The sequence below is a fragment of the Pipistrellus hanaki genome (assembly GCF_964339955.1).
Source record: "Pipistrellus hanaki genome assembly, chromosome: 9".
Classification (NCBI taxonomy): domain Eukaryota; kingdom Metazoa; phylum Chordata; class Mammalia; order Chiroptera; family Vespertilionidae; genus Pipistrellus; species Pipistrellus hanaki.
The window spans coordinates 12,959,365-12,973,328 of NC_140511.1; the positions used below are offsets into that span (position 1 = coordinate 12,959,365).

The window sequence follows — 13,964 nt, forward strand, 5'->3', positions numbered from 1 at the left end:
TGTTCACTTTTTTCCCCTCTTTTAAACATTGTTTCTGTGTTATAAAAGTACTGAGTCTCAGCACAGACTCAGGAGAATGGGTGAGTGGGACAAGGCATCTCCAGGAAGTTGGTTCTGTTTGGGTCTTGACCTTTCCCATAGTAGCAGACCTCCTTTCCCAATGAATACACACCTTGCTTGTTTTGTTTTTTGCCATGTTTACCTTTTCTTGGTCATGTATAAGCAATAAAGCTGTTTTCTGTTCTTCACCTTTCTCAACCCTAAATTTTCTTCTATGCCTAAGACTAAGGCTGATGTTTCTTCCAGCCACCTGAAATACCATTTGCACTACTAGCCCTGAAACATTTAGTCCTAGTGTTTCTGCCAATCGGAGATCTTATTAAATCCTAAAATGGGATTTTAAAAATAGAGTCGGAGAACTCAAATTTATTGAATAATTGTTGTGATACAATGTGGAGTTTCTGATTCTAAATAAATAAATTTCACTTGAATTTTCAATCTGTCACTTTTTAGCACCAACAGGGTAGTAGCCTGAAGTTGACCTGACAGTGGGTTGAGAACTTTCCCTCACTGTCCCTTCAATCTGCTTACTAACAAGTCCTTTGCTTCTGTCATCTCCTAGGGAACGGTCTACTGCCCTCCTTTCTGTACAATCTGGGCAAAACGGCTCGTGATGGTGAGAGTAGTGTCAATGAAGCGGTCCACACAGCTAGAGAGACAATTTTCAGTACGAGAGTCTAGGCGATTCCCTGGCTTCTCCACACATTTATCCCAACACAGCTCCATGAAGTGGTGCACCTAAGAGGACAGAAAAGTAGTAACAATTAGGGTCTGTTTATAGGCCTACCTGCCAATTTTCTTCCCATTTTCACTTTCTGTCACCTAATTATAACATTCTTTCAATCAACAAACCATAGGCTCTCCTCTTTCCTCCCTTCCTACTCTGTCCCCAGTATGGTCCAGATCCTCAGCCCTACATTGCAACAATTCTTTTATCCTCTCTTCTTCTATTTTTCTCTTCAGTAATTACAAAATATTTTCCATCAAGTCACCTGTGTTTGCTTAATCATCAATTTCTCCTGTTAGTTTCTCAGGGCACTCCCTTATTTAACCCCAACCCATACAGTTTCAATGAGGCCCACACAGCATACTCAACTTGACTCTTTTTTTGTAGTTAATCCTTACCTGACGCCTGGAAGTGGGGGTTGCCTCCCCACTACTCCCAACTGGGTTGGGGATCAAACTTACAACCCAGATACCAGGAATTAAACCTTCTGTGTGAGGGCTGAGGCTGTGAGCCACACTGGCTAGGGCTAAACTTAACTCTTAATAATATTCTGCAAGGCCCTCCCTACAGATTTTACCAATTCTTCAAAAACAGTTCGAATTCTTGCTTGAAGGTCATTGTCTATTATTTTCTACTTGTGTCAAGTCCTCAATCAGAATGTAAATTTTCGGGCAGGATTAATTATCTTTTAAAAAATATATGTATTTTATTTATTTTTTACAGAGAGGAATAGAGTTAGAAACATCGATGAGAAAGAAACATCTATCAGCTGCCTCCTGCATACCCCCTACTGGGGATGTGCCCACAACCAAGGTGTATGCCCTTGAACATAATCAAACCTGGGACCCTTCAGTCCACAGGTCGACGCTCTATCCACTGAGCCAAATCGGCTAGGGCAATTACCTTAAAAAAAAAGAACAAAAAAACAAACCCCAAGCTAGCACCAGTGTAAGCTGAGAAAGTATTGTACCAATTAATTCTCCAAACCACTGTTCCCATATCATTCTAAACCTATCCCTTAAAGAATAGTTCTTAACCTTTTTGAGAATCCAATGAAGCTTATGGATCCACTCTCCAGAGAAATGCACATACAGGCACAGAAAATGTACGCACTTTCATAATGTTCAGTGCTCAAAAGATTTCTAACCAGGGGTGGGGTGGGGTGGGGTGGTGGGGACACCGGGCGGGGAGGAAGAGAAAAATACCATTTACCAAGGGTTCACTATTTGGGGAGGCTGAGAGCTAGGCACTCTCAATCCTTTTTGCGGTAATAAAAGATGACTTCGTTTAAGAGGCGCGGTAGGCTAGGGAACCAGCCCTACGTAACGCAGCTAAGGAGGCACCGTGCCGGGGGTTCCATGCCGAAAGAGCTCCAAAGCGCTTGTTGTAAACTGTAAACAGTCTAGGCTACTTCAGCCCCCCAACCCCCAATAATGCTCTATCGTTCTCAAGTACGTTATCCCACAAGGATTGTGAGGATCAGATGGGAAAACGTCCTTGAAAACTAATATTAGAGAACATTATCCCTCCAGGCACTGAGTAAGGGGACGGGCGAGGGCGAAACAAGAAGCACAGTGGCTGGTGGCTGGTGTCCCGCCCGGAGGCACGTGGCAGGCCAGCGGCAGGGGCACGATCAGAACCCAGAGCTCCCGACTGTCAGCCCAGAGCGCTCGCCACCCAACTCGGCTCCCGTCCCCTTGCACCGCCCAGACCTTTCTTTCCTGCCTCACACCTGGGCTTGCCTAACGGCCCAGGAGCACCACCGCTCCCCAGCGGCAGGGCTGCCACGGCTCGTTTCTTTTGCGAGGGAACCGAGCGGAGCAGGGACATCGGGGGACCTCCCCGCGGGGGCCTGGGCCCTGCACAGTAGCCTCGTTTCTCGTCACCCCGGTCCCGGCCCCGCACCTGCGCGGTGAACTGCGCCTTCTGCTGCTCGGCCGCCACCAGGCGCTGCAATTCGGCTTCGTCCGCCTCTCCCAGCTCCGCCATCGTCCGCGTCGGGGGAGGGGGGGGGGGGGGCTAAGAACTTCCGGTCACGTGCGTGCGCAAGTGCGGCGGACGCACGCCGACTCCCGACTTCCGGTTCACTAAGCGTTTTCCTTTTCCTTGTTTTCCTTCGCGTCGCGGGTAGGAGGTGCCCTGTGACTGCTTCCGGGTTGCTGGGTGACCTTGAACCTTCAGGAGCGAGATGGCGTGTGTGTGGAGGCTGAGTGCCCTCTGCGGGGCCCGAGGAGGCCGAGGTGAGGGTCCGGGGCCGCGGCTTCCCGCGGGGCAGGGATGCGGGAGGCTCCTCTGCGGGGTGGCCTGGCCTCTGCAGCGGGGAGGTCCTCCTCCTCCGCGTTGGCCACTCCGGCTCCTGTGGGAACCACAGCAACGACCACCGCGCCCGCGGGCCCAGCTCTTCCCGGAGCGCGTCCCTCTCCCGCCCTGGGCCGCCGTGCGGAGGGTACATCGGAAAGAACTGGCTCTGGGAGTCACAGGCCTGCCGAGGCCATTCACAGGAGCTCTCCCCTCCCCGTCCCCTGCCCTGACCGCGCGCCCACCCTGCCTCGGAAAAGAGGATCTACATCCCAGCGCCTGGTCTTGCCCCTCGAGGGGGTGGGCGTACTGGATCAATTCGATAATCATTGGACTGGGCCTTTGTGTTGTATCAAGCACTATAGTAGTAAGCTTGGGAGTCAGGTGCAAATAAAACAGTTCCTGCTCTCAAAAACTTTTCCTTTTCATAGGGAAAACCCATATAAGCATAATTTAACACCAAACAACTGTTGTGCTGCTGTACGTACATTGTTATGCCGTCCCAGAGGGAGAATATATTTAGCGTTCGGTTTGGAAGGAGTACCTTTTTGTCTGATCCGCAAGGCCACAGGAATAAGGTCATTATAGTTAGGGCTACTGAGATGAGCAAATGCAGTGATGAATGAAGGTGGAGAAACTGGTTGCTAGGAGAGGAAACAAAACAAATTGGATGAAGCTCAATATAAGGAATGAGCGCTGAACCTGGAAAGGGGAACTGGGATCAAATCATACAAGAACTTGTCTTGATAAGGAGTAAGCATTTTACCTGGCGTGCAGGGGAGCCATTGACAAATTTGACATAGATTTGCAGTTTAGATGGACCACTTTGGTAGCAGGGTGGTCGATGGCCATCGAGGGAGATGGTCAGACTAAGACACAAGTCGGGGAGAGGAGGTAGGGCGCTGGGGTAGCAGTACAGGCAAGAATGATGAGGTCCTGGCCGTGAAGAGAAGTCCAGAAAACCTTGTCTCAAGAGATGTTTGGGTACTTCGGTGCGATTTGGCAATTGACTGAATTTAGGGAGAAAATCCTACATGACTTACAGATTTCTGGGGTAGGCTGAGATGTCCTTAAAGTGGGGAGCATACAAATGGCAGACAATTTTGGATGAGAAAAGTGACTTTAAGGATGATTTTAGTTTTTGGCATGGTGAGTGTGAGGACCAGCAGGCACTTAAACTTCTGAAACTGGAGAGATATCAGGGCTGGAGATACCGAATTTGGGTGTTATCAACTCAGTAGAAGCTGAGTAGCCAGAGGCCAGGGATGGGTAGAGGAAGGGAGGAGCGCAATGGGCAGATGATGGAATCCTGGGAGAACATTTTAGAGAATGCAGGAGGTCTTGGTGGTGTGGTTCAGCGGTTGAGTGTGGACTCGGGAACTAAGAGGTCCTGGTTTGATTTCCAGTCAAGGCACAGGCCTGGGTTTTGGGCTCGATCCCCAGTAGGTAGTGTGCAGGAGGCAGCTGTCGATGTTCCTCTCACCGATGTTTCTCTCTCCTTCTCTCTCTAAAAATCAATGAATATATTTTTTAAAAAGAGTGAATGCAGGAGGAGACTGATATAGGATGATCAGAGAATCGAAGAGAGAATTAGAAGAGAGTTCTGTCAGAAAAGAAGGGAGGAAAGAGCACAACGCCAGGTGGTGACAAAAAGTCCAATAACACAATCTGAACAGTACCTGTTGGATGTGGCTACTTGAGATCATTGGCAACTTACTAAAGCAGCTTTGGTGGGGATAACAATAAGCTTTTGAGTTAAAGAATGATAAGGAAGCTGAGATGATTTATTTTGTTTTTAATTTTACTTTATTGATTTTAGAGAGAGGAAGAGAAACATCAGTGTGAGAGAGAAACATCAATAGGTTGCCCCCTGTACGTGGCCCCACTGGGGATCAAACCTGAAACTGGGTATGTGCTCTGATTGGGAATCAAACCTGCCACTTTTTGGTGTATGGGATGATGCCTCAACCAACTGAGCCACACCAGCCAAGATGATTGAAATAACACTTTAAAGAAGCATGGTTGGAAGGAGGAGAAAGAGAACAGGGGAAGGGCATATGGGCATTGTAGGAATTAGTATCAAGGGAAGTATATTACACCAGTGGAGGGACAATGGCCAATTGGAAGGAGAGGTTAAAGACACAGGAGAGAAATGACCTCTCATTGAGTGCTTAAAAGTTCTTGAAATTATATTGAACACTTTGCATATATTTAATTTAAAAAAATATATATATTTTATTGTTTTTTCACAGAGAGGAAGGGAGAGGGATAGAGAGTTAGAAACATTGATGAGAGAGAAACATCGACCAGCTGCCTTCTGCACACCCCCCATCGGGGATGAGCCCGAAACCAATGTACATGCCCTTGACCGGAATCGAACCTGGGACCTTTCAGTCCGCAGACTGATGCTCTATCCACTGAGCCAAACCGGTTTCGGCATATATATATATATATATATATATATATATATATATATATATATATAATTTTTAACAGTATTATAAAATAAGTGCTATTATTTCCATTCTACAATTGAGGACATTGAGGTTAGGGGGCCTGTTTTACTTAATTGCTGATTGTCTCATAGCTTGTAAGTAGTGGAGTTGGGTTAACTAAGGTCTGTCTGTTTGTTAACCAAGACACAGGATCCCAAACAGGGCAGAAAGAGAGTTCAGGAGTACAAGTGGAGAAATTGATCTTGAAAAGGAGGATGATATTAAATGAACTTGCCAAACTAGACTGAATTCGTTGAGAACAAAGACTGTATCTTTATCTTTTACTCCACTGCCAAGCGGATGAGTAAATGGAAGGAGAAAACTACAATTTACTTTTACAAATTAGTTAAAGTGAAGCCTTTTTACATAGGGGTTTGTTAAATTTCAGTCTTCCAGTGGTTATTCTGACCTTACAGCAGCCCAGTGAAATAGATGTTATCCTATCATTTGTATTGATTTCAGAGAAGGTAGAGGAAGAGATGGAAATATCATTGATGAGAGAGAATCATTGATCGGCTGCACATCCTCACTGGAGATCAAGCCCATACCTGGGTATGTGTCCTGACCAGGAATTGAAACGTGACCTCTTGGTTCATAGGTTGATACTCTACCACTGAGCCAAGCTGGCCAGGCAAAATAGATGCTGTCTTTAATGTACAGATGAGATGTTATCCTCCGTTAGGGTTGAAGTAGTTTGCCTGTGGCCATTTAGAAAGTCTGTCAATCCTGTTACAAGAGAGATGCTTATGATCCTCCCAATGTCTCTTTCCTTAGCTCTCTTCCTCCGAACCCCAGTGGTCAGACCTGCTCAACTCTCGGCATTTCTCCAGGACCAACCTGCCCCAGGATGGTGTGGAATACAGCACATTCACCTGTCACCCAGCCACCATTGTATGTTTTCTCCATTGCTGCTGCTTTCTGGGCTCTGGCCATCTTTATCTGAGCTAGTTATCATGTCTTTGGGAGGACTTGTCTGTGGGGGTAACTTTTGTGTCCAACTCTGTCACGTGAAGACCTAGCCTACACCTTTGGGCAGACCACACCAACATGGTTGAATGATGCCATTTACACTCAGAGAATCTTCTGGTATAAGTCTTTTTTAAAATTTTTTATTTTTTTTAAACAAGAAAATAGCTTTAAGAAGAGTCTGTTCAGTAGTTTAGTTACTCTTATTTAGTTTATGGAGAGGATCCAAATATGAATAACTTAAAGTAGTGAACAATATTTAAAAAGTTATGCATATTTATAGTTTTATTTAACTTGTTAGTTTTGATATAGGTTGACATTAAAATCATGGCATTTCTTGGATGAATACTGTTTTTAGATATTATTAAAGCTAGTCTTAGAGAGCCAGTACAGGTGAATAATGAATTGACTGTAATTCCATTTTTGAAGTCTGGAAAGATCAAATAAAGACTCTTGACTCTTAGATCAACCACTTAGATATAGTTGCATCTGAGTTATGAGAAATTATACAAGTGTAATCTTTTGTTTTTTAGACTAATTTTATCTTTGAAAACTTTTTGTTTCTGCATTTTGTTGCTTAGTTTAGTTAGATTTATCAGAGTAATTTTAACTTGGAATGCATGGGACTGAAAACCCCTGAAGTTATATGCACAGTTTTAATGTATGTGTTCATGTGCATTTTTCTGGAAAGTCGATCCATCCTTTTATTACATTCCCAAAAGGGTCTATAACAAAACAAAACAAAAAAAGAGGCTCTCAAAGAAATGTTTATTGCCCATTTGGTTTTTCACTTGCTTATTGTTCCATTTCTGTTTATGAGCAATGGGACAGAATAAGGACCATGGTCCTAAAAGTTGACATCAGAACTTTGCTTCTCTCAGTTGGCTGTTTTTGTTTTAAAAAAAAAAAAAAAAAAAATTAATGTTTTAAAGGAATTTCTCAGGTGTCCCTAACTTGTATTCATTAGGTATCTGTCTATTATACTGAAGTCCAAGGTTGGTAATTCTGCAAATATATTTTGTCCATTTCTTGCCTATAAGTAAAGTGGATCTGTCTTCTAATCAACATGTGTAGGTATTGAGACAACCTGTCCTAAAAAAAGGGGAGGGGGAAGCATCTCTTCAATTACCTCCTTTATCTTACCCACTTTATGCTCAGAGGTAAGTCTTATACGCATATAGTTTGCTCTCTGTCAGTTTGAGTTATTTTGTGGCAGATACTCAATGTGAGAGAGAGGTTTACCCTCAGCTCTTATGAACCTGGTCCCTCCTTTCTATAGCTGGTTCCAAGGCTGCGTCTCTCCACTGGACTGGTGAGAGGGTTGTCAGTGTTTTGCTCCTGGGCCTACTTCCAGCTGCGTATTTGAATCCTTCTTCTGCGGTGGACTACTCCCTGGCTGCGGTCCTCTCTCTCCATAGTCATTGGCAAGTACAGCAGTGCTTTCGGTATTATGTTGTTAGTTCAGTTTGTTTGCTGTAAGCTTGTTTCATTATTGCATATAAGGGAGAAATTGATTGAGATACAACCTGTAGAAAACATATTGTAATATAAGGTATTTCTATGCCCAGATTTAAATGTCCTCATGCTCATTCGATGTCTTCACTCCCATATCTAATAGACTTAAAAAACAACAACAAAAAACCCAAACAAACAAATATATATATATATATATATATATATATATATATATATATATGTATGTATATATACACACACACACACACACACACACACACACATATATTGATATTAGAGAAAAAGGGAGAGGGAGATAGGAACATCAGTGATGACAGAGAATCACAGATTGGCTACCTCCACACTGGGGATCGAGCTCACAACCCAGGCATGTGCCCGAACTGGGAATTGAACTATAACCTCCTGGTTCATTGGTTGATGCTCAACCACTGAGCCACGTCGGCCGGGATCTAATAGACATTTTTAATGTAGCATGCTATAGATCTGAGTTGCTGATGTCTCCCAGATCACTTCCTCTAGCACTCTTGCCCATCTGAATTAATAGCATTTCTGTTCTGTTAGTTCAAGCCCCAAACTTGGTCATGGTCTTCTATTCTAGTTGCAGTCTCTTAACTGGTCCTCCTTCTGTCTATTCCCAACACAGCTGCCCCTGATTCTGTTAAAATATTAAGTCAGGTCCAGACATTCCCCTTCTCAAAACTCTTTGTTGTCTCCTAATCACACTCAAACTAAAAGAATTCTTACAGTGGTCTAGACTCTGGCCTGTTTCTCCCTTATCCACAGCTACTATCCCCACTGGCTTTCTTTACAATTCTCGACATGCAGGGACACTCCTGGCTTCAAGGCTTTACTCTTACTATTCCTTCTGCCTGAAACTCTTTTCCTAGTTACATACTTGGATTATTCCCATTCCCTTCATGTCGTACATGTCACCTTCTTATTGAAGTATTCCCAATTTTTACTCAAAATTGCAGTGCCCTTCCCAACATTCCTTATCCCTTTTTCATTTTATTTTTCTCAGTAGCACTTATTAAATTCTTTTCTTTAAAAAAAAAAAATATATATATATATATACATTTTATTGATTTTTTTTTACAGAGAGGAAGAGAGAGGGATAGAGAGTCAGAAACATCTATTAGAGAGAATCATCGATCAGCTGCCTCTTGCACACCCCCTACTGGGGATGTGCCCGCAACCAAAGTACATGCCCTTGACTGGAATCGAACCTGGGACCCTTCTGTCCACAGGCTGACGCTCTATCCACCGAGCCAAACCGGTTTCGGCAGCACTTATTAAATTCTAATATAACATATCATTTTATGTTTTCCTAGTCTCCCCCCAACTAGAATAAAATCAGAAGAATAAAGTCTCTGGCTTAATGAATAATTACAAGGGTAATACCACCCAGGTCAAGAGGTAGGACTTTGCTATTTACTCCAGAAGCTATCTACACCCCATAGCTGTTCAGAATCCCTCATCAGGAGCCTGATTTTTACAGCAATCACTTCCTTATCTTTTATCATAATTTTATCACCAAAATATGTACCCTCTACACTCTATTTCAGTCTTTCCCTTTTAAAAAAGGAAATATGATACAGATTTTTGACAATTGTTGTTTGCTATTGTAGTTTTAGTGCCTAAGCAGTACCTTACACATAACACCAAGAAAACATTTGTTCAATGAATGCATTTCTAGTTTTCCTGTATTTTGTCCAGTGCAGTTTATTAGACTTTCTTAACCCATTTATGCCATAACATCTGAAGATGCAAGCAGTGGACCTTTCCCACATGCCACATGCATCTATTAAAATAAAAAAATGTTTTCACTAAGTGGCTGCCCTGACCAACTTTTAAAATTTATTTTATTGATTTTTTTACAGAGAGGAAGGGAGAGGGATAGGGAGCCAGAAACATCGAAGAGAGAGAAATATTGATCACCTGCCTCCTGCACACCCACTACCTGGGACGTGCCTGCAACCAAGGTACATGCCCTTGATAGGAATCGAGCCTGGGACCGTTGAGTCAGCAGGCAAATGCTCTATTCACTGAGCCAAACCAGTAAGGATCCTGGCCAATTTTCAGTTGAATATATTCAAGAATACCCGAATTGTAATATATTTATTTTTATAATATTCATTGCAAAATAATTTAAAAAATATTTTTATTAATTTTAGAGAGGAAAGGAGAGGGGGAGAGAGGTAAAAACATCAATGATGAGAGAGAATCATTGATTGGCTGCCTCCTGCATACCCCTTACTGGGGATCGAGCCCATAGCCTGGGCATGTGCCCTTGACTAGAACCAGGGACCCTTTAGTTTGCAGGCCAGTGCTCTATTCATTGAGCCAAACCAGCTAGGGTGCAAAATAATTTTTATTTATTTATTTATTTTTAAAATATATTTTATTGATTTTGTACAGAGAGGAAGGGAGAGAGATAGTTAGAAACATCGATGAGAGAGAGTCATCAATCAGCTGCCTCTTGCACACCCCCTACTGGGGATATGCCCGCAACCAAGGTACATGCCCTTGACCGGAATCGAACCCGGGACCCTTCAGTCTCCAAGCCGACGCTCTATCCATTGAGCCAAACCAGTCCCGGCGGTGCAAAATAATTTTTAAAATTAAATTTAAAATATGGCGCGTGGATCGATTCTGTTTTGGATTCTTGGCAGTTAATTGATTAATTAATGACCCTCTATAAAGTTAGTAGGTAACAATTGGGTTCCTTGAGTTTATTTTATGTTGTTTTGTAAGGATAGTATATCATGGGAAGGTTTGGTAGAACTGAAAGGACTTGGGGAGTATTTTAATCAACTCTGTTATTTTATACATGTACCCAGGGAAGTTAAGTGACTATCAAGTTGTTTGCTAGCTAGGGTTAAGGGGATTTTGCCTTCCTAGTTTTCTGGGGATGGTGAGGAAGAATTACCCTTTAACCACATGGACCTTTCAAAATAAAGGATTATAGTTGCTATGAAATATTAGATTACAAGTACAGTAATATTTTTTTAATATGTTCCTTGGAAGGAGATGCATCTAAATTAATGAAAAATCAGAATAAGATGATTTTAAAGTAAAACATGAAAAAAAAATTACAATTGACATTTACCTTACTAATTCTTTTCACACACACAAAACTAGAAGGAACCTTCTATCATTATGTACTAATTCTTTAATATCCAATTTCGTTTAACCCACATTAATTGGGCTTTTATCCCAACTATTTAACTGAAGTAATTTTTTAAAATATAATATATTTTTATTAATTTCAGAGAGGCAGGGAGAGAGAGGGGGATAGAAACATCAATGATGAGAGAGAATCATTGATAGGCTGCCTCCTGCATGCCCCACACTGAGGATTAAGCCCACAACTCTGACTTGTGCCCAGACTGGGATTTGAATTGTGTGATCTCCTGGTTGACACTCAACCACTGAGCCATATGGGCTGGGCTAACCTAAGTCATTCTTACCAAACTCACCAAAAACCTTCATCTTTTCAAATCTGGTTGTTTGTTCCCTATTCACTTACTTGAACTCTTAGTGGCATTCAACTTATTTGAATATTCCCTTCTTGAATAATTTTTCTTTGGCTTCCTAGATGCCATATCTGTTTAATTCCACCTCATCAGCTGTACCTTCTCATATCCTCTGCCAGCTCCTTCTCCTCTTGGTTGACCTCTGAATACTAATGGTCTGAACTCCAAGCTCAGTCTCGGCCTTCTTAATTTCTCTACACACTTTTCCAAGGTTAGCTCAGACTTATATTATGCTAGATGCCCGGCGCACAAAATTCATGCAAGGTTAGGGTCCCTAGGTCTGGCCAGTGATCAGGGCTGAATCAGGGCCTTCCAGCTGCTGGCTGAGGCCTCCCTTCCCCTGCTGCCAGCTGGGCCTTCCTTCATTGTGCCCGTGGTGGTTAGCACATGTCATAGTGAGGGACCAAACTCCTGGTCTGGTCAAACTTGGGACAGTTTGTGTATTAGGCATGCATAGGCATGCATATATATATGTGTGTGTATGTGTGTGTATATATATATATATATATATATATATATATATATATATATATATTTTTTTTTTTTTTTTTTTTTTTTTTCTTTTTCTTTTTCTTTTTTCTTTTCTGAACTACAGACTTTTATTTCCAGTTGCTAACTGATCCAGCCACTTGGATATTTGTTATCCTAAATTTAACTTGGCTAAAGTCACTCCCCCCCCCCCCCCCCCCCCCCCCCCCCCCCCGCAACATCTGCTTGATTTTCCCTTAAAAGCTCTCCTGTTCTTGCCAATTTAATTAAATCTAGTTGCTCAAGTCAAAAAATCCTAGTAGACATTCTAGATATTCCTTTTCATCTTATCCTACATCTAGTCCATCAGCTCTTTCTGTTAACTCTGTCTTTTAAACATAGCCTGAATTGTCTCTTCACACCATCTCCCTGGTCACCAGCCTAGGTTAAGCCAAGAGTCTTGTCTAGAATACTTCCACTGCCTCCTAACTAGTTTTCTGTTTCTGTTCTCGCCCCCCTTTTCCTGCCTGCACTGTCCATTTCCTGCCTGTACTGTCCATAGCCAGGGTGACCTTTTTAAAAAATAAAATTACATTTATCCAATGAAGATAGATAGATGGCCAATAGCACATGAAAAAATGCTCAATATCATTTGTTGGTAGAGAAATGGAAATCAGAAGCACAATGAGATGCCACTTCACATCTAGTGGGATGGCTGTAATAACGAAGATGGACAGTAACAAGTGTTTCACGGATGTCAAAAACTTGGTGTCCTCATATAGCTCTGCTGGAAATGTAAAATGTGGCAGCCACTTTGGAAAACAGTTTGGAAGTTCCAACCAAAAAGCTATATACTATATGACTCAAAGATTCCACCCCCCCCCACCAAATTGAAAACATGATTGCATACCAAACCATGCAGTAATGTACATAGCAGTGCTATTTTGCCAAAAAGTGAAACAATCCAAATGTCTATCAGTTGATGAATAGCTAAACAAAATGTGATATATATGACTGAAGGCACACCTCGGAGATAGTGTGGGTTCAGGTCCAGACCACTGCAATAAAACAAGTATCGCAGTAAAGTGAGTCACAGTGCATATAAAAGTTATTTACACTGTATATACTATAGTTTATTAAGTGTGCAACAGCATTATGTCTAAAAAAAAGTATAGTGCTAGCTGTTTGGTGCAGTACATAGAGTGTTGGGGTCCCAGGTTTGATTCCAATCAAGGGCATGAACCTCAGTGGCCTGGGCCCTAGTCGGGGCATGTGCAGGAGCTAACCAGTCCACGTGTTTCTCTCACATTGATATTTCTCTCTTTCTTTCCCCTCTCTCTTCCACTCTCCCAAAAAATTAGTGGAAAAGTATATCTTTTGATTATAAAGGTATAATTGATGATTAAAAATATATAGTGATGATTAAAAATATTAAAATGTAAAAATTTTATCAATTTATTTTATAAAATCAATGATATAATTGATGATTTTAAAATATAGTGATGATTAAAAATAATAAAAAATAAAAAATTTAAAAAGTACATACCATAATTTAAAAAGTTTTTTTTTTTCTAGAAAATTCTAATCATCATCTGAGCCTTCAGCAAGTCATTTTTTTTTTTCTGGTGAAGGGTTTTTACCAAGTAACATGAAAAAATCAGTATAACAATATAATAATGGAAATGTTTAAAGTATTTTGAGAATTATCAAAATGTGACAGAGATGCCCGGCCAGCATGGCTCAGTGGTTGAGCATTGACGTATGATGCAGGAGGTCATGGTTTGATTCCCAGTTAGGGGACATGCCTGGGTTGTGGGCTCAATCCCCAGTAGGGGTGTGCAGGAGGCAGCTGATCATTGATTTTCTCTCTATCTCACCTTTGTTCTCTGAAATCAATAAAAATATATTTTTAAAAATGTGACAGAGAGATGAAGTGAG

General features: G+C 41.9%; 2 protein-coding genes across 4 annotated transcripts in view; one reads left to right on the forward strand and one right to left on the reverse strand.

Moving 5' to 3' along the window:
- Window positions 1-406: 406 nt before the first annotated feature.
- Window positions 407-2,821, reverse strand: TIMM8B (translocase of inner mitochondrial membrane 8 homolog B). The gene is made up of 2 exons (XM_084893930.1): window positions 2,693-2,821; window positions 407-798 (listed from the first exon to the last, which is right to left on the reverse strand). Exons 1-2 carry the CDS (start codon window positions 2,774-2,776, stop codon window positions 631-633), a joined length of 252 nt encoding a protein of 83 aa, XP_084750056.1. The 5' UTR covers window positions 2,777-2,821; the 3' UTR covers window positions 407-630.
- Window positions 2,822-2,893: 72 nt separating this feature from the next.
- Window positions 2,894-13,964, forward strand: part of LOC311627404 (succinate dehydrogenase [ubiquinone] cytochrome b small subunit, mitochondrial) — a 115,279-nt gene continuing 104,208 nt past the window's right edge. For all 3 annotated transcript variants that reach the window (XM_084893878.1, XM_084893881.1, XM_084893882.1), the window contains exons 1-3: window positions 2,894-3,027; window positions 6,355-6,471; window positions 7,826-7,970. In XM_084893878.1, coding sequence (XP_084750004.1) covers window positions 2,976-3,027; window positions 6,355-6,471; window positions 7,826-7,970 — 314 coding nt within the window. In that variant the 5' untranslated portion in view covers window positions 2,894-2,975. The remainder of the gene's footprint in view (window positions 3,028-6,354; window positions 6,472-7,825; window positions 7,971-13,964) is intronic.

Coding starts and splice junctions, on each gene's coding strand:
- TIMM8B (XM_084893930.1), bottom strand. CDS start 2,776: ATGGCGGAGCTGGGAGAGGCGGACGAAGCCGAATTGCAGCGCCTGGTG. Junction 799..2,692: donor AGGCGCAGTTCACCGCGCAG/GTGCGGGGCCGG, acceptor CTGTCCTCTTAG/GTGCACCACTTCATGGAGCT.